Genomic DNA, 27,026 nt, shown 5'->3' with positions numbered 1-27,026 from the left:
CTTTATTCTGATAGACCTTCCAATGAGAATGAACGTTTAAACCTTTGGGAAAAAAATCTTGTCCCTGTATAACAGAGGAGATGAACACAACATTAAACTCTCCTATTACTGAGGAGGAGGTTTTGAAAACTATTAAGGAGATGCCTGTTAATAAGGCAGCAGGCCCAGATGCCTTACCAAGTGAATTTTATAAAATTCTAGCCCCAGCTGTGGCTCCACATTTAACTAAGTTATTTAATGATATGTATATACAAGGAAATGTAGCCTCCCCCAATTTTGCGGCATCATATACTACACTTATTCTAAAAACAGGTAAAGATCCAACTCAGAAGGAATCTTATAGACCAATAGCTTTATTAAACACAGATTATAAATTGTTCACCTCTATTTTGGCATGCAGAGTACAAACTTTTCTCCCCCTCATAATACATAAAAATCAAGCAGGATTTCTAGTACATAGAAATTCTTCAGCGAAAATTCGGGAATTATTTCTGACTATTGATTACCTTAATTTAGATAAAAAAAGATGTACAGGTAGGAGGACAAGAAGATATAGATAAGGCAATAATTGAAATTGAAGCCGAAAAAGCGTTTGATTCAGTTCACCATGATCATATCTCATATTCTTTATTTCAATTTGGGATTAGAGGTCAATTTTCTAAATTTATTGAGAACTTATATAATAAAGCCTATACGAGATTGATAGTTAATAGCAGACTATCATTGGATATAAAGTTAGCTAGAGGGACAAGGCAGGGATGTCCTTTATCTCCCCTGCTTTTTGATATTGCAATCGAACCGCTTGCGATTATGATTAGACAAAAGATTGAAGGTATCAAAATTAGGAAAAAGGAGCTTAATATAGCTCTTTATGCCGATGATGTCCTAATTTATATGAGCAATGCCCAAATTAATATTCCAATCTTACTGCAAATTGTTAACCAATTTAGCTCATTCTCAGGTTATAAAATGAACATTAATAAGTCTGAGTTATTATGGATAAAACAAACAAGACAGTCCAGGGGAATGATACCTTTTAAAATAGTTCAGGATTCATTTAAATATTTGGGCATTGTAATATCACTGAATTCAGATTTATGGTATAATCTTAATATTCCTCCATTAATCGAATCACTAAGGAATGTAATGAAAAACTGGCAAAATCTCCCCCTTTCCCTCTCAGGTCGCATTGCAATATATAAAATGATTTTATTCCCAAAAATTCTTTACTTGTGTCAAAATATTCCAATATTTATAAAAGGGAAAGATATTAAGATATTAAATACAGCCTTAAGAAAAGTTCTCTTACAAGGAAAAAAACCTAGAATATCATTCTCAAGATTATGTTTACCTAAGAAATATGGGGGCTTTGCTTTACCGGATTTAAAACTATATAATCTGGTATTTTTAGCCCATATAGTAACTGATTGATTATGTGGTATGGACTATGTGACTGATAATGAGTTCAAAAATAATATAGCCGCTCCATACCTTCCCATAGCTTTAGTTCATACTAGTTGAGGAAATTCCACAGGAAATAAAAAAATTTAAAACTATATTTAATCCAATTAAGGCATGGTGCAAGATTTGTAAAATTTTAGAAATAGATGGGAAAGTGTCTAAATATTTGCCTTTAAATGGGAATTTTCATTTTCAAGTGGGCCTACAATCTTCACTTTTTCAAAGGTAGCAAGTATCAGGGTTAGAAAAGGTGATTCAATTATTGGACATAAAAGATCAATCTCCCCCAGAAAGATTTTTACGCTTATCTGCAAGCAAGACATTACACTCGGAAATTAATTTTTATATCTGGTTGGAACTGGTCATTAGGATTTTTAGATAATTGGCTGACTTTAGTTAAAAATGGTCAGATGTCAATATATCCTTGTTATCAAAAACTAATTTCAATAAAAGGTCCTGATAACATAACAAAGATAGAATCTAAGTGGATAGCAGTTTCAGATCTGATATCAGAACAAGATGGTACGATACAAGCATCTATACTGGAAGTTAATCATGTAACTTTGTCAGCCACATGGAGAGAATCACATCTTAAACTTCTTTACATGACATATTTCACGCCCGAGAAGGGCTATATGTGGGGGAATCCCCATTTTTTTAAATGTTCAAAATGTTCATTGAGGGCGGCTAATCTCAAACATATGTTATGGGATTGTCCAAAAATTTATATGGTCTGGAAAAAATTAGAATACTGGCTGGTTAGAAAGGTTGGAGTCTCCCGTCTGGTTCTGTCCTATACAAAAATAATATTTCGTAAAGCAGAAGAAAGAACTCCTTCCAAGGAGAAAAAAATTGTCAATGGAGCAATCTTAGCAACTAGATATCTTATATTTAAAAAATGGAAAGAATCCTCTACACCCAGTCTAACTGAGATTACAAATTGTATGAAAAAACAATGTATATTGGGACAGCATAATACAAAGTTACAGGATAATAGCAACGTTAGTGATTTTTTTCCAGAAATGGTTGTTATTTATAAAAACTCTTCCAAAATGAAATAGATTGTTTAATATATCCATTTAGAAATTCAGAAATGGTGGCATTAGGAATGTGGTAGAAAGAGGAAGGAAGAGGGAAGATGGAATATAAAGGAAACCTAATTGTGAGTGGTGTCTCTCCCTCCCCTTTCCTTTTTTCTTTCCTCTCCCCTCTTCTCCCCCCACTCAATTTTCTGTTTTTGGTAAAGTTTAAGGTTTTATATTGGAAACTGAAAGTTCCCTTGTGATCTTAGTGTTAATTGATATTACATGCAAAGGGAATATATCATGTAATCTTTTGGTTTGGTTATTTATGGTAAAAAAAATTTAGGAAGCAAAATGTAACAGTGTAAGAAGACTGTTAAGTTTCTTATTTTGTTTATTTGTGACAAATGTTAATTATGAACAGTGTTTAAGCAATATGTTGTATCTTTGCATTTAATTTGAAAATAATTGTTAAAATCTGAATATCGAACAAAAAAATTATATAAAAATAAAAGTTAAAAAACAAAATTACATGCCCTATCTGAATCATGAAAGTTTATTTTTGACGAGACTGTCCTTTTAAAATCTCAAGTATGGAGAGGAAGCAACTAGCAGAGGCTCCGTGTACAAACTATATAATTTAAACATTTTGGCCATAAAACATACCCTAATATTAATATATTTTGAGGAGCAAAGACCTGTGACACCCTGCAGCCCAACTTTAAAGATTTTAGAGCTGTGAGAAGAGCGGCAACGAAATACAGAGAAGTGCTGCCGGGCGGCAAAGACCCGCTCTAACATCCAAAAGCCGGGGACTACACTACACACCGGGACACAAGTCACAGACCAACAGGCAAGCAGTGACTCCGGAGGGATAGAACTCCGCTCCGGAACCGACTGAGCGGGTCTTCAAGCCTTGGAGTCACCGGAGCTACAAGCAGCAGAGGAGTCATCAACCGAGACACGGATATCCAACCGAGACACACCGGAGGGGTAAGCAAAAAGCCCGAATTATCCCTAGGACTAACTCCCAAAGCATCAACCCATATTGACAAGGGGTCAGACATTTAGGTGGGGGAGCCATAACGTAATAAAAATAGAACGCAGACAAGAGGACAGTGGCGCGAAAATACGCCATTTTGAAAGCAGCGCCACATTATATCGATGCTACGGCTACACTAATAAAGACTGCGTTACCCCACATAAATATACCTAAAAGGGACAAGAAAAGGCTACAAGAACAGGAGCAGATCACTCTCAGAGGCTCCTTACAGGGCATTTATTTGAAAACTGGTCCCGGTGAAGGGAAAGTGCACCACAGTGAAAATAGACGACACACTCCTCATACACATTGAATCAACCAATTTTTCGAACTGTATTCACAATATATGTCAGTAAACATTAAGATAAAGCAGCAGAAAGGGGAATTAGTTTCATTACCCCACGTACACAGACAGAAACCTGCTGAATAATCTGTCCCTCATACACGGAAACCACTAGACAGCTGCAGGGCCAGCTCACAGGAAATATAAAAATCTAAAACCCTCTAACTTCAGACATCCTCACTGCTGTCCTGGAGACTCAGATAGGGGTGCACTACAACTTCTGGGAGCAGAAGATAATAGATTACTAGATTACCAGAAACACCCTAAATATATACATATAAAGATATCACAACATCACTGATTTTCCAGAGGCAGTGGGGGCTGCAGAAATATGAAACTGTGTGATGGGCCTAATGTTTGAAATGTGAACAATTACTCAGATTATGCTGGGGGAAAAGATTCTTTAGCTACAACAAAGAAAACTGCGTCATATTGATGTTTATGATGATATAGAAATAACATTCACACCTCTTGTTGCTATTTCTAACTATTGCCTGCCTTACCAATTACATCAAGGAAAACTCAGGGTCACGCTAACAAGTGAGGGGATATAGGTTGCTACAACTTATAACTTTGAACACATCTGCAGCCTAAACAGCTACTGAGCAAAGGGGCTATTCACTTATTTATTTCTCTTACCTTCCTCCTTTTTTGCAAATCTCTTGATTACACTTACCCAACTCCAAAATGGCCGCTAAAAGAGCCACTAAGGGCGATAAAACAATCAAGCCAACAGCCATGTCAACATTTTTTAAGTCCTCCCAAACAAATAAACAAACTATGGGCACAGAAGCAGACGAAGAATCTGACACTGAAGCTCATCAACAATTACAAGATGACAGCCCGATAACAAAGGCTGACCTTAAGTTCTTGGTTTCCAAGAAAGATATTGCAGAAGCTTTGGGAGAAGATCGATTCTATACATTCATCAGTAACAAGCAGCCTCTCTGAATTCAAGACTGAACTACTTGAGTTGGGTAATAGAGTCGAGACACTGGAAGATCAAAAAGACGCCATGGTGGAACAAGTAGATGAGATATCCCAAGACTTGGCGACACAACAACAAATGTTAGAAGAATTTCAAGACAAAATGGAGGACTTGGAGAACAGGAGCAGGAGGAATAATATCCGCCTTAAAGAGGTTCCAGAAGAAGTCACTCCAGCGGATATCCCAGCATACCTTACTCAACTCTTCACTCAAATTACAAATTCTCCATCAGACTATGTTTTTCATATCGAGAGAGCTCACAGAGCACTAAAGCCTAGGCCTAAACCAGGTCTGCCCCCAAGAGACATTATAATTAAACTAACATTCTTTCCAGATAAAGATAAAATTCTGCAGGCTGCAAGGAAAAATCCAACTCTCAAATTTCAAGGCAACGTGATACAGTTCTACCAAGACCTTAGTGTACGAACACTTCAGAGGAGGGGAACATTACGCCCTCTTACCACCATACTCAGGAAACACCAAATACAGTACAGATGGGGATTCCCATTCGCCCTGCACATAATAAAAGACTCAAAGACAATTACGCTAAAAGAAGACATACCAGAGATCTGTAAGATCCTATCTTTAGAAATACCCAACATCCCTACAGCAACATCGACTCCGACAAGGGGTAAAAACACAGACAGGCAACCAGACCCACCAAAATGGCAGACAATAAACCATAAAAAACAAAAACTCAGAGAAACAAGAGGGAAAATTTCCTAGAAGACCCTTTGCAATACCAGAGCAAACATGGATACATGCTCTCCACAACAAAGTGATTGGAGAAGATTGATGATTAAAGAGACTTAATGAGATAACTCTAGTTTGCCTTACAAACACATGTGAGGAAGGAGACATGTGTGTTTTGACCCTTTGCGGGGACATTGAGAGGGAGCCCCACTTCTGGAGCTCTCTTCCAGGCTGCAGTTGCAGGGGTCCTATGATGCAGTTAGGGACACAGGTCCCCCCAGCATAATAGACTTTATTTTCTTTTTTTTACCTTTGCATATTTTCATAATACTTTACAGTTTACCTATTGAGAGCCCTATGGTTAAGGGCTTTAAACAGTTATTTACTAAGTTTGCATTCATGTATTTTCTTTTTGATTCCCTCCTCCCTCCCAGTGACGACACAACAATGATCACCTACTCTAACCATGACTTGCGGTAAACCATCCAGCTAAACAGCCAGTCTAGAGACTCTCAGGTAATAGATGTCTTTATACATTACACTAAAACACATAAATTAACATGCTCCCTAAAATAAAGATACTATCCCACATTGTAAGAGGGTTAAATACTGATGTTAAAAGGCGCATCGCAATGACACAATACACATCTCTGCATGCTAATACACTATTCCTCCAAGAGACCCACTTTCTTGAGAACAAAATCCCAAAATATTGGGCGAAACACTTTAACATACACTATCACTCCACAGCAACATCTAAAAAGAGAGGTACATCTATTCTGATCCACTCCTCACTCAATTTCACACAAGAAAGTATACTAACAGATACTGACGGGAGATACCTGATAGTGAGAGGTAGAATTTCAAATTCAGAAGTAACGCTCTGCAATATATATGCGCCAAACGAGAATCAACACGAATTCTTCAAACACATATCACACCTACTCACACAGTGGTCACACACTAAAATATTTTTAGCCGGAGATTTTAATATTACCATGATGCCTATTAGCCCAAACAACAACAAACCCTTAACCAACAAACAATCCAGACACAATCGCATAGTTAAATTAATTAAAGAAAGCCTATTACCTCATTCTCTGATAGAGACTTGGAACACTTTATATGGCCCAACAGGAGAGACCACATTCTATTCGGCAGCACATAAGACCTATGTTAGGTTGGATTATATATATGTGAGCCAGATCTTACAACCCCTACTCAACAGTTCTCAGATACACACTTGTGTGTGGTCTGACCACTCAATCCTCACCTTACAGGTGGAGCGATTGAGCGACCCAAAGAGAAGTAAAACGTGGACCTTTGACCCATCATATATCAAAAAACCCCAAACACACGACAGCGTACTTAAACAATTACTGGAGTATTGGCAAATAAACACTAATACTGCTAGTAATCCAGGAATTACATGGGCAGCACACAAGGCAGTCATAAGGGGGATCCTCATTAAAGAAAAAACAACACAGGTCCAGCAATATAGACAACAATTAAAACAACTACACACTGAAATTGAAGAATTAGAGAAAAGACACAAACACTTCAAAACTAAAGCTATCCTAAACACTCTCAGCACTAAGCGAACTGCATTAGCCTCACTACTTCACTCACAAGCAACAAGGGCCATTCATAAAATTCAAGCACAATACTTTATATATGCAAACAAGCCAGATAGATACATGGCACATAAAATCAGAGAGAGATGTAGGATCTCTGCGATCCCCGCTATTGAGACACCAAACAACACCCTAACATCACACCCTCAGGAAATAGTAGACATATTCGCGACATACTATGGAACATTATATGATGGGAAAAAAGTTTCACATAATGAAGAGACAGACACATTAGCCGCAACATTTTTCTCCCAAGATTTGTTACGAACAATATCCAAAGAACAGGGGGACGCGCTTAACGCACCAATTTCCTGCATGGAAGTATTAGGGGCTATTAAGGATCTTAAACCCGGGAAGGCGGCGGGACCAGATGGCTTCCCTGCCGAATACTATAAACTTTTTAAAACAGCACTAACCCCACATTTAGTTAAATTTTGTAACTATATTATGGAGGGGGGAAATATACCACCAGAACTACTAGCTGCTAAAATAGTGGTGATTCCCAAACCTGCGAGAGACCATAGGAAATGTCAGAATTATCGCCCAATATCCCTTATCAATCAAGACCTTAAAATTTTTACGAAAATTATAGCGAATCGTCTCAAACATGTTGTCCCACATCTAGTTCACCCAGATCAGGTGGGTTTTGTTAAAGGTAGAGAAGCCCCAGACAATATACGGAAAGTGACTAATCTCATTCAAATTTTGGGGGAGACACGAACGCCTTCTCTGCTCCTCTCTTTGGATGCGGAGAAGGCGTTCGACAGGATTGATTGGGACTACATGTTCTTAACATTAAGTAAAATGGGATTCGAAGGGGCATTTATAAAAGCCTTGAGAACTATCTACTCATGCCCGGGAGCGCAAGTCTCAGCAGCAGGTTATAAATCAAAACCGTTCCCAATCCGAAATGGGACCAGACAGGGGTGTCCCCTCTCCCCACTGCTTTTTGCGCTATGTATAGAGCCTCTAGCGGCTAAAATTCGCTCGCAGCCAGACATAACGGGGATCAAGATAGACGCTTCGGAGTATAAATTAGCCCTCTTTGCGGACGATATTTTACTGACCTTGACAAACCCATTGATAACCCTACCCAATTTATACCAAACAATAAAGACTTTTTCTGACATTTCGGGGTTTAAGATTAATCCAGAAAAATGCGAAGCCCTACCAATCGCAATCCCCCAGCAAACCCAAACATTACTAGAAACGAACTTCAACTTCAAATGGATGAAACACACACTAAAATATCTAGGAATACACCTCCCGACCTGCCACACACAATTGTATAAAGTAAACTATATCCCTTTATTCAGACAAATTAAACAAGACCTCTCAAAATGGAAAAGCTTTAAGTTTTCATGGCTAGGTAGGGTAGCAGCAGTGAAAATGAATGCCATGCCACGGATTTTATATCTATTTAGAACTCTTCCCATTAAAGTAATAAAATCAGACTTAGAAACATTACAGAAAGAAATATTGGTGTTTATCAGAGGCACCAAAATGAATAGGATAGCAAAATCGGTCTTAATCAGACATAAATCGCTAGGGGGAATTGGGGTCCCTAATCTACTAGATTATTACAACTCCGCCAGACTAGCCCAAGATACTCTACTTTTGAAAAGATCTAGGGAGGTTATATGGCCCACTCTAGAAGCAAAGATGGGAGGCTGGGGTGAGATAGATGCGATAATTTGGGATCACGAGGCAGCACAAAAAAACGGAGGGAGTCCCAGACCTTACACCACAAACCTAACAGTGAAGACATGGAATACAGCTAGGACAAAATATCACCTTCTACCACAGTATTCCTTATACGTACCAATAAAATACATAATCCCAGGAGAACTTGGGGATCAACTCAAGAAATTGGAAAATAAAGGCTTGTACAGAGTAGCGGACTAAATGGCGGGTGGGAAAATACTTTCGTATGCCCAACTACAGTCGAGATTAGACCCACTAAAGCTACATTGGTACATGTACTTACAGATCTCCTCGGCTATGCAATCATACCTTAAACACCCACGTGATGACATTACCACCTTAATAGAAACTTTCGGCAAATCAGAAAGCCGAGATAAACGTACTATCTCTTTACTTTATATAAACATACAATCCACCCAAAACACCACTAAAACTCCAACTATGCTGGCCTGGGAGCAGGAACTACACATTTGTAAAGACATCAAAGAGTGGGAAAAAATATTTCAGGAAGCTGAGAAAGGACTTATAAGTGTAGATCTGAAAGAAAATGTTGCTAAAACCATATATCGCTGGTATTTGACCCCCATAAGAACGGCCCACATGAGTTCTCTAGGGAATAGATTATTCTATAGAGGGTGCGGGGAAATAGGAACATATAAACATATGTGGTGGGATTGCAAAGAAGTATCAGGAGTATGGAAACAATTGTCGGCCTTCCTTAGCCAGATCCTAGATGAACACATTACCCTCACAATACAACAAGCTCTTCTCCATGAACACATCCACATATATAATAAACATATCAACACGTTTATCAGGATATTATGCACAATCACGAGGATCTGCATAGCTAGGTACTGGAAAACTGGAGTGCCCACCTGGACAGAAATACTCAATAAAACTCATCACACATACACAATGTATAAGATAGCATCAGGTATTCTAGACAATAAAGACACGGTTCAAGCCGTATGGTACTACTGGATAAGTAAATAGAATAGTCAGAGTTAGAAGAATAAGGTAAACTCATTGATGCACATATTAGATAAACTAAAGAATACTGTGTCGTCACTCCCCTTCCCCTCCAATGCATCCCCACCCTTCCCTTCTCTTCCTGATAATACACCTAAGTTATTTAACCTTGCCTCTGTATGTTATTCCACTTTTTGAATATAAGGATATCACTAGATATGACAGAATATCTTGGATATAAACACTTTCTGACAATGTATTGATATAAACGTAGATAGATAGAGTATATATGAAGATGCAACAATCTATGAGCAGTTATTTATTGTTCTAGCAGAAAATTAGAGTAAGCAAAGGAGTCCTCTGGGCATCTATAAGACTATATTACCATTATATAAATAGAGATTTCGAGGACACAATTAACTACAACCAGAAACCTATAGATTGTTGACGTTTATTGTTTAAATTGATCATCCTATACTCCAATCCTATTGTAAACTTACCTCATAATACGCCTCAATACAGAGGACGCCAGAGGGAAGGATCCTTGGTTATTTGATTGTTAAACAGTTATTATTTCTTTCTGTTCATTATTAAACTAATAAAAAATATTTAAACATAAAATCTCAAGTATTTGTCTTCCAAGTTTGGAATCATTGTGGATAAAAAAATTCCCATTACCATTTAATTTGCAGTACAAATAAAGAAGTATACATTTGTTGTGTATTATTGTATATTGTTGGCTCAGGAAGCGCTGGCTGAAATCTGTTTTCCTGTTAAAGTGAGTTTCTCTGTGTAAGTGAAGATTCTGAGCACTAAGGGAGTTAGAGCAATCAAAGGTAAATATAAACTTTTTTATATTTATAAATTTAAATCTTTATAAGTATGTGCAACAATCTCAATCAGTGCTTTAGGGTTCATACCTTTGTGACAAATGTCAGCAAACTGTCTCTCTAGAAGCTCATATTAGAGTACTGGAGGAACAAATTGCAAAATTACATGATATTTAATCACTTTAAAGGGAAATTGATATGATTTAACAGTCTTTTCATGGGTCTAATAGTAGCAATGGAATTAATTAAGAAGGGGATACACAGGGAGGTAGCTGGGTCACAGTTAGAAGGTGAAGTACGAGAAAGCAGAAAGTAAGGTAAGCTAGATAGGTTAATTTGTCATCCACATCCCTTACATAGAACGGTCTCAATGTCTTCCAGCGGCTTGTGTTAGGCATATTGTGGAGTGTACTGATAAATTGTTAAAGGGAATTTAGAAGCAACCTTAAAGCAAGGACATCCAAGGTAGTATCTTCTGAGATATTACCAGAGCTGTGTGCTTACATAGTAAGACAGAAGGAGTTAATGGCAGTTAGTTCCTGGTTAAAAATGAGATGTAATAACGAGGGGTTTGACATTTAGAGCACTGGGAAGACTTTTCATTTGGGTACAATTTGTACAATAAGGCTGGATTGCACCTGACATGAATATTTTAAACTGGAGAAGGGTCAGTCCAAACATAATAGAGTTGTGAATATGATAAATATGGAAAATCTCAAAGCATGGATGAGGAAAGGGTACAATGAGGAAATGTCACATAAAGTTTGGAGGAAAGAGCACTAAATACCAATATAAAGCACAAGAAAATTAAATTATGGCATCAACTGCAAGAAAGACAGGTAAAATGGGGGAACTGGAACTCTTAGCAACAGAAGGAGGTATATGACAATATCAGAATAACCGAAACCTGGTGGGATATTTCACATGACTGTGCAGTTAACTTAGTGGGTTATACCTTATTAAGAAGGGATAGGGATAATAAAAGGGGAGGGGGATTTGCTTGTATATTAAACCTGATCTTAAATATACAATAAGGGAAGATATTTATGATGATACAAGTGATAATGTAGAGACATTGTGGGTTGAAAATAATCCAAGAAAAAATATTACAAGTGAAGCTCAAAAATACTAGCACTAGTGGGAACCAATACCCAAACTAGAGGACACAGAATGGAAGTGCGGGAGAACAAGACAGGTGGACCTAAACAAAAGGCACCACCACTTGAAGAACTTTTCTCCTAAAAAGTATCGAATTTGTAGAATTTGGAAAAAGTATGCAACGAGGACCAAGTGGCCGCCTTACAGATTTGTTCCACAGAAGCTTAATTTTTGAAGGCCCAGGAAGAAAAAACAGCTCTAGTAGAATGAGCCGTAATTCTCTCAGGAGGCTGATGTCCAGCTGTCTCATAAGCCAACTGGATAGCACTTCTCAAACAGAGAGAAAGAGTAGAAGAAGTGGCATTCTGGCCCTTACGCTTACCATAGAAAACAACGAACAGGGCAGTAGATTGCCAAAAATCTTTAGTTGCCTGTAGATAAAATTCTAGAGCATGCACAACATCCAGGTTCTGCAACAGGTGTTCCTTCCGAGAAGAAGGATTAGGACAAAATGAAGGAACAACAATTTACTAGTTGATTTTTACGATCTGAAACAACCTTGGGAAGAAATCCCAACTTAGTACGAAGGATCGCCTTATCCACATGAAAAATAAAGGTAAGGGGAATCGCAATGTCAAAAGCTCAGAAACTCTGCAAACAGAAGAAATAGCGAGGAGAAATACATTTTTACAAAATAACTATTTAATATTTACAGAGTGCATAGGCTCAAACTGAACCTGCTGCAGAACTTTAAGAACAAGATTAAGGCTCCATGGAGGAGCAATAGGTTTAAACACAGGCTTGAACAAAAGATTGTCTGCTAGACGTTTATGCAAAAGAATAGACAGTGCAGAAATCTGACCCTTCAGAGTATTGACAAACCTTTCTCCAGGCCATCCTGAGGAAAAGTCAAAATGCAGGGAACCCTCACCTGACTCCAAGAGAAGCCCATCGATTCACACCAATAAAGATATTTACGCCAAACCTTATGGTAAATTTTACTAGTTACTGTTTTACGAGCCTGAAGCATGGTATCAATGACCTACTCAGAAAAACCGCGCCTAGACAAAACTAGGTGTTTAACCTCCAAGCAGTCAGCTTCAGAGAATCTAGATCTGGGTGGAGGAAGGGACCCTGAAGTAGAAGGTCCTTCCTCAAAGGCAACCTCCAAGGGGGAAGAGATGACATCTTCACCATATCTGCGAACCAGATCCTGCAGGGCCAGGCAAGGGCAATTAGAATCACTGATGCCCTCTCCTGTTTGATATGAGCTATTACTCGAGAAAGAAGGGCAAATGGAGGAATCAGGTACACAAGACCAAAATCCCAAGGAGCCGCATGTGGATCTCTTGATCTTGACCCGTACATTTGAAGCATGGCATTTAGACAAGAAGCCAGCAAATCCAACTCCAGAAGTCCCCACTTGAGGGTTATCATTGAGAATACTTCTGGATGAAGGGACCACTCCCCTGGATGAAAAGTCTGCCTACTCAGATAATCCACTTCCCAATTGTCCACCCCTGGGATGTGGATGGCAGAAAGGTGACAATCGTGAGACTCTGCCCACAGAAGAATGAGAATCACTTAATTCATGGCTAAGGAACTCCGAGTTCCTCCCTGGTGGTTGATATCTGCCACTGAGGTAATGTTGTCTGACTGGAATCTGAAAAACCTGACTAAATACAGTTGAGGCCAATCTGTTGAAGATTGCTCTCTACTACAGGATATTTATCAGAAGAGAAGACTCCTCTTGAGTTTAATGACCCTGAGCATTAAGAGCCCCAAACAGCTCCCTAGCCCAATAGGCTAGCATCTGTGGTCACAATCTTCCAAGATGGTCTCAGGAAACATGTGCCTTGAGATAGATAGTCCTGTGATATTTACACCAGGACAGAGAGTCTCTCATCCAGGTGTCCAGAACTATCCTCTGAGAGAGGTCTGAGTACACAATCAGGTACACAAGACCAAAATCCCAAGGAGCCGCATGTGGATCTCTTGATCTTGACCCGTACATTTGAAGCATGGCATTTAGACAAGAAGCCAGCAAATCCAACTCCAGAAGTCCCCACTTGAGGGTTATCATTGAGAATACTTCTGGATGAAGGGACCACTCCCCTGGATGAAAAGTCTGCCTACTCAGATAATCCACTTCCCAATTGTCCACCCCTGGGATGTGGATGGCAGAAAGGTGACAATCGTGAGACTCTGCCCACAGAAGAATGAGAATCACTTAATTCATGGCTAAGGAACTCCGAGTTCCTCCCTGGTGGTTGATATCTGCCACTGAGGTAATGTTGTCTGACTGGAATCTGAAAAACCTGACTAAATACAGTTGAGGCCAATCTGTTGAAGATTGCTCTCTACTACAGGATATTTATCAGAAGAGAAGACTCCTCTTGAGTTTAATGACCCTGAGCATTAAGAGCCCCAAACAGCTCCCTAGCCCAATAGGCTAGCATCTGTGGTCACAATCTTCCAAGATGGTCTCAGGAAACATGTGCCTTGAGATAGATAGTCCTGTGATATTTACACCAGGACAGAGAGTCTCTCATCCAGGTGTCCAGAACTATCCTCTGAGAGAGGTCTGAGTGGTCTCTGTTCCATTGTCTGAGAATGCATAACTGTAGAGGTCTCAGATGGAAAAGAGCAAAAGGAATAATGTTCATGGAAGCAACCATCAGACCAATTACTTCCATACACTTAGCCACCAAAGGACAGATAGAGGACTGAAGAGAAAGACAAGAAGGAAGAAGAAAGGATTGTCTGACCTCTGTCAGGAAAATCTTCATGGACAGAGAGTCTATGACTGTCCCCAAATAGCATACCCTGGTGTTTGGTACCAGGGAACTCTTTTCCAGATTTACTTTCCACCTGCAGGAACAAAGAATAGACAACAGAGAGTCTGTATGGGATCTTTCTACATGAAAAGATGGCGCCTGAACCAAGATATCATCCAGGTACAGAACCACCGTAATCCCATGAGATCTGACCACCGCCAAAAGAGCTCCTAGAACCCTTGTAAAGATCCCAGGAGCCATGGCGAGTCCGAAGGGAAGGGCAACAAATTGGAAGTATTTGTCTATAAAGGCAAACTGCAGGAATTGGTGATGTTCCCTGCGAATAGGAACATGAAGATATGCGTCCTTCAGGTCTATGGTAGTTATAAATTGACTCTCCTGCACCAAAGGGAGAATGTAACATATAGGGGCCAATTTATCATGCCCCGAATGGGGTCAGATACATCTGTTTCTGCACAAGCCTTCAGGCTCGCCGGAAACAGGAGATAAAAAGCAGAGGTCTTCAGACCACCTCTGAGGCGGCGTACAGCAATGAGCCCAATCACATGCAATCAGGTTGATTGACACCCCACAAATCTGCATGAACTGCTGGCCCCTTCATGCTGACTTAGACTCAGAGGAAGGTTTCTTGGATTGTTTTCCCTTATTCCACAGTTGGCTAGACCTCCATGAAGTCCTGGATTGCTCCATCTTGGAAGAAGAGGAGGATGGATTTTGTCCTTTGAAGTTGTGAAAGGAACGAAAATAAAAATTCTGGCGACCCTTAGGTCTATTCTTCTTGTCCTGAGGAAGGAAGGTTCCCTTTCCACCAGTAACTTCGGAAATGATCTCAGCCAGACCAGGACCAAATAAAGTTTCTCTTAAAAGGTAAAGACAGAAGTTTGGACTTGGAAGTTACATCCGCAGACCAAGATTTTAGCCACAGAGCTCTGTGAGCTAGAACCACAAAGCTAGAAATTTTGGCTCCCAGTCTAACAACTTGCATGCTGGCATCACAGATAAAAGTATTAGCCAGCTTTAGAACTTTGATCCTATCCTGGATCTCTTCTATGGTAGTCTCCTCCAAAATTAGGTCGGACAAGGAGTCAGACCAATAAGAGGCTGCACCAGCAACTGTCACAATACTAGCAACTGGCTGCCATTGCAAACCCTGATGAAGAAACATTTTTCTTAAGTAAGCTTCCAGCTTCTTATACATAGGGTCCTTAAAGGAGGAACTATCCTCAAGGGGGATAGTGGATCTCTTAGCTAGAGTGGATATAGCGCCCTCTATCTTAGGCACAGTGCGCCACAGTTCATGCACAGAGTCAGCAACAGGAAACATATTTTTAAAAATAGGGGAAGGGGAAAAAGCTATCCCTGGCTTCTCCCATTCCTGAACTATAATGTCAGACATGCAATCTGGAATAGGGAATACCTCCACAGATGTAGGTTTGACATCAAAAACTCTATTCAGTTTATTAGACCTCTCAGGAGTCTTAGTCATCCATGTAGCTAGGACCTCTTTCAAAAGTAAACGGAGGTGCTCAAGCTTAAATCTAAAATTAACCTCCTCTGAATCTGCTGTACTAGAAACAGCTGTTTCAGAATCAGTGAGCTTACCCTCAGAAGCCACTGAGGAATGATCCTCCTCAGATAACTGAGACAGGCTGACTAACGCAGCCTTGGTGGAGTCAGAACCTTTAGTATTATATATGTTTTTAGATTTCCTCTTTCTCTTACCAGCAATAGGTAAGGCTCATAAGGCTGCAGAAACCACAGAAGTTAGTTGCGCAGCAAAATCTCCTGATAAATATACTCCCCCAGGAACTGGTTGAGAGGAACCGCAGGGCACTGTTGTGAAACTACTAAAGCTTGGAAAGTTTGAGGGGAAAGTAGAGGCATAGCATGGACAACATTATCCTGAGAGATAGAAGGCTCTGAGAGGGTATCCTTTTCACCTACAAGGGAAAGCACTTACCTGTGGATCCAGCTACAGGGCAGGAAACAGCTTCTTAGGTGTGACAGATTCAACCAACTTCTGACAGGGACCTGTAGAAAAAGAAAAACAGAGTAACCAACCCTGGTTTTATATAGAGGGAGAGCATTGATGTTAGAAGTTAAGCAAGGACCACCTTGCCATCTTCTAACTGCTAAAAGCCACTATTACTCTTACTAAAGATGATTACATGGACACAGCATAGCTTGCAGGTAAAAGTACCCATTAAAGGATTAAATATCTTCAGACACAATCTTCGCACATCCTCCCGATGTATAAGGCAAAGAATGACTGGGGACTTTTGGGAAGTAGGAGTAATACTTAACAGTTCTGCTGGGGTGTTCTTTGCCTCCTCCTGGGGGCCAGGAGTTGAATTCTATGGGGTGTGCTACAAAACCCTGATTTGACTTTTGCTCAAGAGCTTAAGAGTGTTTAACCCATGATTTAAGGACTTTATTAAATTGATAAAAACTTCTTAAGGCTACTCTGGCTGGTTTGGGTATTGTGAAACATCACACATTTAGCAATATATGTCCTACCATTATTTAATAGCATGCACAACATTTTTAAAACATCAAATGTGAATTTTTCCTAAAATCTCGTATTTTATACACAAATACAGAGTTTTCCACTCCTCACTCCTTCTTTACATCATTGAAATGTTAAATAACATATTATAACCATGGAAACATTTCATCTGCCGCGGTATTTAGGTTTGTTCTTAATCCTTTAATTTCATTAGCTCCACCTGACCTGTTTCATGGGGGATAAAACAAATTAAGTAAAATTAGTCAGGATGTTCAAACCTTGCTGTATGTTCACTGTTAAATGAAGCACAGTGTAAATGATGGTTTCAAAAATACATTAAAAAAAATATATATTTGGATTCTCTGATGAGGAAAAAACAATGGCTAAAAAAGTAAATGAAAGATTAACCATTTTTGGTGCGATTGTCTACCTGCCTCCATTATTAAATGCATTGGGGTCCATGGGGCTGATTCTTGATACAACTGTTTCCGCGTGAGCCTTCAGGCTTGCCGGAAACAGGAGGTAAGAAGCAGAAGTCTTAAGGCTGCTGCTCCTTAACTCGTCCGCCACCTCTGAGGTGGCATATGATTGGGTTGATTGAAAACCCCTGCTAGGTGTCGATTGGCCGCGAATCTGCAGGGGGCGGCATTGCACAAGCAGTTCACCAGAATTGCTTGTGTAATGATAAATGCCAACAACATATGCTGTCTGCATTTATCGATGTGTGGCGGACATGATCCACTACAGCGAATCATGTCCGCTCGCACTTTCATAAATCGGCCCCTATGTATCAATGTGTGGGTGGAGAGGCTCTCAATTAATGAATTTGACTGCTCAAATTTGTGTCTAGCAGGCAGCATCTCGCTACCCACATTTATTTGGTTCACAAACATCTGCACAAGAGCAGGGACTGTCAGTCATCCCAGTTTTAAACCTCCCATCCCAGTTTTAAACCTCCCACTCAGAGCTAGTGGAGAGGTTAAGAAACAGCTGTCTTAAGTCTGCTGCTTGTTAACTATCTGCTGCAAACTCATTTATGTGCTCCTGCACAGAAGGAGCTCTAAAGCAGCATCCACAGCTTGATAAGTTTAGGTCATTGTCTATCTATCTATTTCATTCAAAATGTTTATTACATTTAATGCATTTATAACTCTCTGGTAGTCAGTATGCAATTAAAAGTTTCTGTTTCATTTATCTATAAACTCAATCTTCAGTTATAATTAGGGATATTCATTAATGTATCTATCTTTCTATCATCTATCTATCTATCTATCTATCTATCTATCTATCTATCTAAACTACTGCCTTCAGAATATTTATTGCATGTATTTCTAGCAGTCAGTATCTAATTAAACGTCTACTGATTTATTCCATTAATCAATAAACTCTACCTTCAGCATATATACGGTATTTATGGACATTTAAACTGACTATTAATTCACATATATTCAGCTAGGTGAATTCTATGAGATACTGCAGAAGGAGACAGCAATGCTTTATCATGCTGCAAAGCTTATAAGAACATATCACCCTTTCTTATAATAATAAATGTCATTTTTTGCTGTGAGAATTATAAATTTAAAATGTTTTTCTTATGTGCAGTATCTTACACAAAGCTTTATTTTGCGTTCTGTCTACGCCCCTTACTGCTTCAGTTGTGTTACACTTTCTATGCACTATGGCCAACGTGGTTGGATGATTAGATCATCTAATCATTTCTTGGGCTTACCATCTATCTGGCAATGGCATTTTTCTAATCAGCTGCTTAATTACCCTGATAACAACCCTCTAATGTCACACTGTAGCACAGCAAATGCTACAACTATCATTCTAAATCATGAGTCATGAGTCTTGATTGTATAATTTGCAAATAAATATTGTTCAATATAGATCAGTTTGGACTGTTTGTGACATACAATTCTGGCTCAAATAATAAAAAAACTTTCAACTGTTTTGTTTTGAGAGTTATTATGTTAACTGCTATACTCTACAGACAGAGATTAACAGCACAAGAACAAATTGTGCTGTATTTCAGATTGTTAAATCTCTGCAATACTTTTTTTTTTTTTTTTTTTAAAGCTTTAGTGGATCTTTAAAGCAATTATAAAATGCATATCTTATTTATATGATTATCTTTTAAGCAACTGAATATTTATATATTCAGCTATGTGTACTCATTTTCTTGGACTTTACCCTTAACTCACATCTTATGTTTTTTTCCAATTCCGTGTTAACTTTCTCACTTCTATTAACATCTGCCACCTTACTTCCTTTAAATGTTAATGTCTTTCAGTTATCCTGACTTGTCTGATAATTGAGAGATTTTCTTTTGCAACATTTCATTGTTAAATGTGGACTGAATTCTAAATGAGAAGAGGCCTCCAGGACTGGGTACATAATTAGAGATGACAGACAATCCTAACTTCCTCCGGGGTGCCGGATCAAGTTGCTTTTGATAAACTACGAAAAACCGCCACAAAACGCTTATAATCTTGGAAGCTAAGAAGGACCAGGCCTGGTCAGTATAAATGTATGTGATATGAATCAAGATATGCTACAAATTCATTAAGTTTACGTACACTTTGGAAAGTAGTATTGGCAGACTTGATGGGCCTTTTTGTTGTTTTTGCAATCAAAATCTAAATGTCTGTGTTGCATTGATACCCTTATATGTTTAGTCCAGTGATTAATAAACAATATCATACTTACTCTGTTATCAGAACTTGGAGCCATAGTGTCCGTCATCCAAGATCCAAACCTTGACCCTGAAGCACGTACTGTGGTTGGGTTACTGACACCTGTTAGTTTTCCACACCCTGAAGTGAAAAAAGAGACAGTAGAACACAGTTAATTTTAAGAAATGGGTAGTTCTAGACTTAATAAAACTAAAAAATTATCATAAATCAAAATGTAAATGTTGCCTACTTATCCTATCCATGTCATGAACTTATTTTTGTCTGGATGATGCCTTTTTCACACCTGATGTACCATGTGTGCAATGTCTGTAATTGCCAAAAAATTCAGCTGTTTTATCCATATCATATTTTAGCTGAGCCCCTTGTATCGCCTAGAAGTACTCTGGCTTTGGGCTTTGGTTAGCTTCTGACTCTAAATCTGTGTTCTTCTGGACTTTGCCTGTCTTTGACTGATCTACTGTTGCTGACCTTTTAGCCTCCAATACCTCAACTTGATTTGATTAATTCTTTTTTCTTAACTGCTGTCTTGTTCCTGGTCCTATGTAATGCATGTATTTTGCCATCTGAATTGGACTTTTGTTTGCGCCTGCTTGCTTATCAGTGCCCATAGCTTACTATGTTACCTATGTTTCAAAACTGTTACTTTGATCTTGTTAGGCTTGACAGAAGAAAACTACAGGGAACACAATATGTTATGTGTCTGTGTACTAACACAAGGTGAATTAATTAATTATAATTATTTATTTTTCTATAACACAGATTCCATAGGGGCTCAACCCTCATCCTATTAGTAATAGCTATTATAAGTTATCTCACTCTGAAGAATAAAAAACTGAGATGACCTAGCCAAGGGCAAAGCCTGCAACCAGGGACACATTTAGCATTTCTGAGGCCCTGGTCAAGAGAAATTTGGCCCTCAGCCCAGTGCACTTATTCCCCTTGTATTTAACGCCCCCTGCATGAGCCTACCCTGTCTCAACCATCAGCAATATCTATATAAACAATAACACTAAATATTATATGTCCAGATACCATAAACACTTCTTAATAAACTAAAAACAGGATTTACATTGCACCTTCTCATACCCTCACCCTTGACATTGCAGGGCTCCCCAAAGCACAGGGACCCTTGTTATGTGCCATTTTTGTCCGCAACCCTGAAATCTCTGATTTTAAGAATCTATTCTTCTAATAAAGTAAAGTAAAGTTGCTTGTATTGCTCTCTATAAATCTAAAATTTGGCTTTCTAAAATTCTTCAAGGGACCTTTGGTGTTTTTCAAATAATTTTGCAATACTAGAGAGCTTTTTCGAAAGCTATAGGGGAATTTTGAATTTTCTTCTGCAGTTTTAATTGTCCATATATCAGTAGCTTCAGTTTAAAGCAGTCTACTCTACAAATCTGTTTTTATGTTAAAAGTATTTTATTGCATTCCAAAAGGCAAACATAAACAATACCTTTGACAGTTCCATATTTTCATATACAATAGACAAATCCTTCATTTAAATAACATGATAAGTCACAGTGACAACAATATAGTATTATCACATCAAATATTCTTTACACTTTTCTAAGAGTCATAGTAAAAAATTCCAGCATATTGTTTCTTATTTAACAAAAAAGTCACTTTAACACTGCGACCACCATATGTATTTATCTATCACAGCCAATTATCCCGGAAGTATTGTATTGATCAACTGGGACTGAGTAATCTTTTGTAAGTTCAAACTTCTGCCTTAGGAGTACTTTCTAGCTTCTATATAACTATATTTCACTAATAAACTTATTTAACAACTTAAACTGAACTGTGTGGTCTTTTTTCTTCTACAGTGTCTAATAAATTACATCTGTCGGGTCTCTTGGTTAGCAACAGTATGTTTCTAGTATCTCATCAAAAGCGGTCAGTCCATTTGTTCTATACTCAAGAACTATGCTACTCATTCTGGTCTTGAATTGCTTTTTAGGATCCAAAAATACCAGATTTTCTGGAATTGATCAAAAACAAATCTGTTTTTAATAAGACTACTTATGTTCACAGTCTTAGGCACATCAATGTCTACCTGAAGGCAAAAATATTTAGGAAAACAATTGAAAGTAAATATACTACAGTTAAATTAACTCACAAGGTGGATCATCTTGTTTTGAATCGAGGATAATATGATATCAAAGCAAAATTAAAACATGTACTTGAGAAGCCTGCTTATAACCAAAGCCAATATGGCATAAAAATAAAATAGCCAGAAATCCAAAAGAGGAAGGCAGCAATAGTGGGATAGAAATGTTTATTCAGCACACAGAGCGCAACGTTTCGGGAGTAAACTTCCCTTAATCATGATTAACCATGATTAAGGGAGATTTACTCCCGAAACGTTGCGCTCTGTGTGCTGAATAAACATTTTTATCCCTCTATTGCTGCCTTCCTCTTTTGGATGTCTGGATATTGTCTGGTCTTGGTGGTGGAGACCTGGTTGGCGTGCAGTGGGCTGCTGTGCTGGACTGTTCACCTTTATTTACATAAAAATAAAATAGTAAAGACTGCCAAAACACAAATCTTAGCAAATACCTGCAGTATAATTGCTACAGATTTGTATATGTTTTTTCCTTGTCACACGGTCTTCAATTACAACAGCTACACATTTACTTTTAATTCTATTTCCATATAGCTTTAGATTTAATTAGAAGTAATCAATTCATAGATACAGAACACCCTCAGTGTTGTGTAGAAATTAACTGCCTCATCAGCAATAATTATAAAATAGAAGTTTTATGTACCCCATGTTTTTTAGTGTTTAGGTCACTAACTCTGTGATAGATATAAATCAACCCACTCACACCTTGTGATAGCAGCTTAACGCCTTGCTAGAAGGAGAAAATTGTCTGTTATAGAAAGGTACCATGTGACTTGAGAGACCTGAGAATATTCCTTGTTTCATGTCTGCTCTAAATCTGGATTATTGCAGGGACATTGAAGTGGTACATTAACATAAGTGCATCCTTTCAGCTGGAAAATAGAACATGCAGCTTTAGGAAACATAAAAAATATTTTGCACACTGTCTTTTTTAGTCAAAAAAGCAGACATTTCTTTGGTGTTATTCCTAAACCTTCCCACGTTCACATTGTCCCTTTTGCTCAAATTTAAAGCCAGAGCTATGCCCAAATTTAAATGCTGAACCAGTGATGTTAACATAATAACAAGAAAAACTTTATTAACAAATCAGCACATAGGAAAGCTGCCCAACGTCCCAGTGTAAAACAGTCTACACATTTGAGCCACAAGAGGAACTCCCTTAAGGTCAAAACATTTTTTATAGATATACTAAAAAAAAATGAAAGCTTTACCTCAGTCATCAGTTAAAAATGTTAAGACACAATAGGATTCCAAAGGGCCAGATTACAAATGGTGCACAGGAAAATGATTTTTTTGTGTTATAATGAGTTCCACAATATTCATGTTGAATAGTACAGGTGTATTCTTTTACAGTAATTTCTATCAGGGCCCAGACTAAAATTAATTTTGGATAAAAATGAGAGCAATATATATATATATATATATATATATATATATATATATATATATATATATATATATATATATATATTAATTCAAGTAGTGGATTTCTTTGCTATATTCATTACATGTGTTTTGAATGTACAATAGCAAGAGATAACAGTTAGGTTTTTTTAACGTTAAGGGATAAATTACAAGTGGAGAGCTAATTTATTGCGCACCCGCAAATGGGCAAATTCACCTGTTTATGGGCATGCAATAAATAATTAGCCATTACAAGTGGCTGATTATTGCTACCACAAATTCATGGTAGCAATTAGGGTTCCGAAAATTAACCAGAGGTCAAATCTCTGGTTAATTTTTTAAAAGTGCTCAAACTACCCCCCCCCCCTAGAAAAAATGGGTAGTGTCTTTATAAAAATAAAAAATTGTGGCATCATTTTTAAAACAAAACAAATTACTGCACTAGGCAGTTTTGGGGTCAACGTTGGCGACTGTGGGTTTTAGAAAAAAAAAATGGCACTGAAAAATATACACATTTTAACACGTAAATATAATGCATAGAATCATAAACATATATATTTAAGTTTGCTGCTCATCGCTGTGCGATTTACCCCTTTCGCTATGTTAGTTCTCATGCTTTGTCTCGCGGCATAAGAACGAGGCTCCCATTGGAGCTTATGGAAGCGTTCTCTCATGTCCGCAATGTTTCCATGCAATGCGAACGCGAGATCACGTTGGCATTGCACCTCACTTGTAATACCAGTGCATATTTACGTGCGCTTGTTTTACTAAGTTGAGCGCAAATATCACTTTCGCAGAAGCGATAATTTGCACTCAATTTGTAATCTGGCCCTAAATCTGAAAGCAGTATTTTGGATTTCAGAAAAGCAAAACGAAACTGATGACTTGTAATGTGAGCACAATGAGCATGCTACTCTCACTTCCCATTAAAAGTATATTATGTACTATTTTTGTATCAGGTGCATTTGGTTAGACATTTTTCTAGGGATAAAATTCATTTTAGAATTTAAAAAAAGGGGTTCTCGGCACCGTAACAGAAATGATATTAGTATAATAGAAAGAGTTCAAGGCAACTGCCGTGCCCAAACATCTGACGCGTTTCAGCTTTTTCCATACTCATGGGCTACGAGTTTTAATATATACTAATAAAATTAAGCTTTAATGAGTAATGTACCCATTTCTTTGTTAATTATACAAAGCTGGTAATTGGGGGATGTACATGGTGGGGCACTGTTTTAAGGTTTGAGGCAAGACTAAAAGGTAATGGAGGCAGAACGTCATTGAATGCTAAGACAAGGTAGGCTTCCAACAATACTGCCACAGATTATGTTTGTTTGAAACAGTATCACAAGGGGTGCAATGTATCTGAGCTGTCAGTGAGAACCCGTTTTAATGCCAAATGAGTTTGTGACCTTAAATCTGCCTTTCTTTTCATGGAAACATACGTTGATTATTTGGTGTTGGACTATTATGGGTTTCAAATGACAAACAGACGTTGCGTGTCAGTATATTATTTACCCAGTCTTACCTATTCTGCAAGTAATAGACCAGAATAGTTTTGTTGTTTTTTGTGTAAACTGCATTTTAACAAACAAAATTTAAAGGGACATAAATCCCACATTTTTCTTTCATAATTTAGGTAGAACATACAATTTTAAACAACTTTCCAGTTTACTATATCAAATTTGTTTCATTGACTTAGTATTATTAGTTGGAGGAGCAGCAATGCACTACTGGTTTCTAACTGAACACATTGGGTGAGCCAATGACAATCAGTATATAAATGCAGCCACCAATCAGCAGCTAGAACCTAGGTTCTTTGCTGCGTCTGAGCTTACCTAGATAAACCTTTCAGCATAGGATAATAAGAGAAGGAAGAAAATTAAATAATATAAGTAAAATGGAAAGTTATTTAAAATTGTATGCTCTGTCTGAATTTTGAATGTCTAATTATGACTTTACTATCCCTTTAAAAGACCATTGAATACAATAGAATTGCATAATTAACAAGGGCATAATAAAAAGACAATAGACTTACTCTGAGTTTCAAATAAGCGGTAGATTTGTTTCTGACAAATTTATTTTTTCCCCATTTGCCGGCCCATTGCATCATGTGACAGCCACCAGCCAATCACAGAATCATACACTGAACTCTTGCACATGCTCAGTAGGTGCCTCAGAAAGTGTACACATAGCAAGACTGAGCACACATTAATAATAGGAGTAAGTTGGAAAGATTTTATAAATTGCATGATCTATCATGAAAGTTCATTTTGTATTTTAGTGTCCCTTTAATACCCAATTGTGCATTATTGTTTGTGCAAAGTAACACCTCACATGTTATCAGTTGGGGTCGACAAGTAACCTTGGCCAAAATATTTTTACTCCCATGTCCCTTTAAGAATGCAATACTTTCCATTTCAACTTATAAGAAAACTTTTATATTGTTTATTATGCAACAATTATGCAACATCATATTCTGAAACTTTATTGATACACCATTATAATAATATTACCCATATAAAGTTCATAAAAGAGCTAATTATTCTTACTGGTATATAAATCTTTAAATGAATACCTGACTTCTCATAAAAACAGAGCTTGCTCTAGTTAATTTTTAGCTAGGTGGGCCATAAAATAGTATTACTCCTTTATAATAGTAATATTTTATTTTTCTCCAAGTCTGAACTGCCTGTAGAAAAGGTTATGTGTCTAATAAATTATGTTATTTTAAAACAGTGCCAAGTAGACAAGGGGGTGTTTATGAGATAAAATAGACTTTAATTTATGATATGCATTAGGGAAAAGAACTAGGTAATTTGATAGGAGCTGAGCTAATAGAGGAAAAAAACAATCACTCCGAGCACAGCTAGGATGGGTAAGGTCACATGTGAAGACGTGTGGTGTGTGTTTTCGTTCAGCTAATAATACTGTTTCCCCTAATACCCATGTTAGATCACATCTGTCAATATGTGTAAAGGACAAAATCAGGCAAGGACACAATTAGGCAGGTATTGGCTTCTGTCACAGTTTTTAGACTTACATGAAGAATCAAACTGAATCCAAGAACAATATATTTAAAATGAAAAAATCAAAGAGAAGTCTTAACAAGCACTATCCCAAGGGATAAAGAAATATATCACTTATGACATATATAAGACATATCAGACAAATAGTAACATATCAAGGTAATCTCAATAAATGTAAATCTATCTGTCAGCTCAAGAGACAGCACTCTATTGCTCTTAATCGTGACCCTCCTAAGTGTAAGAAATATCTGTAAGTATAGTTGCATTATTTATACACATCAATTGTATAGAATGCTTGACTAATGCTCCTAACAGGAAAATAATGATATATTGTGACATCAGAGCCTCTTTAGTAAATGGTCTCACAAATAATGTATTAGCCATAGAAATATAAACATACCTAGCTTCTGCATACAAGCATGTAACCTGGCCTCCAAAACCATGACTCGTTGTGATAGTTCCTCGTAATCATATGCCCCCATCTCTTCTTGTATCATGAGAAGGACAGCAGAGAGGTTCCTCACCTCCTCTTTCAGCTGTACGATTACCTTGGTGTCCGATTTGTATTGGTCAAGTATCGGGATAAGGGGTAAAAGCTGCTTCATTTTATCCTTCAGCTCCTGAGGAGAAGACATTAGTTTATCAGAACAGATGATGAATGTTTATATGTTTTATGTC

The 27,026-nt window shown here is 37.8% G+C and overlaps 1 protein-coding gene across 2 annotated transcripts in view; it reads right to left on the bottom strand.

Moving 5' to 3' along the window:
* OLFM2 (olfactomedin 2) overlaps positions 1-27,026 on the bottom strand; it is a 576,857-nt gene that overhangs the window by 43,071 nt on the left and 506,760 nt on the right. For both annotated transcript variants that reach the window (XM_053717919.1, XM_053717918.1), the window contains exons 4-5: positions 26,749-26,968; positions 19,801-19,907 (exon numbers count right to left, since the gene is read on the bottom strand). In XM_053717919.1, the coding sequence (XP_053573894.1) occupies positions 19,801-19,907; positions 26,749-26,968 (327 nt within the window). The remainder of the gene's footprint in view (positions 1-19,800; positions 19,908-26,748; positions 26,969-27,026) is intronic.

The sequence above is a fragment of the Bombina bombina genome, chromosome 6, assembly GCF_027579735.1.
Source record: "Bombina bombina isolate aBomBom1 chromosome 6, aBomBom1.pri, whole genome shotgun sequence".
In the NCBI taxonomy this organism is placed as follows: domain Eukaryota; kingdom Metazoa; phylum Chordata; class Amphibia; order Anura; family Bombinatoridae; genus Bombina; species Bombina bombina.
Note: the sequence above shows the minus strand (reverse complement) of the source record. Positions and strands in the feature narration are given on the sequence as shown.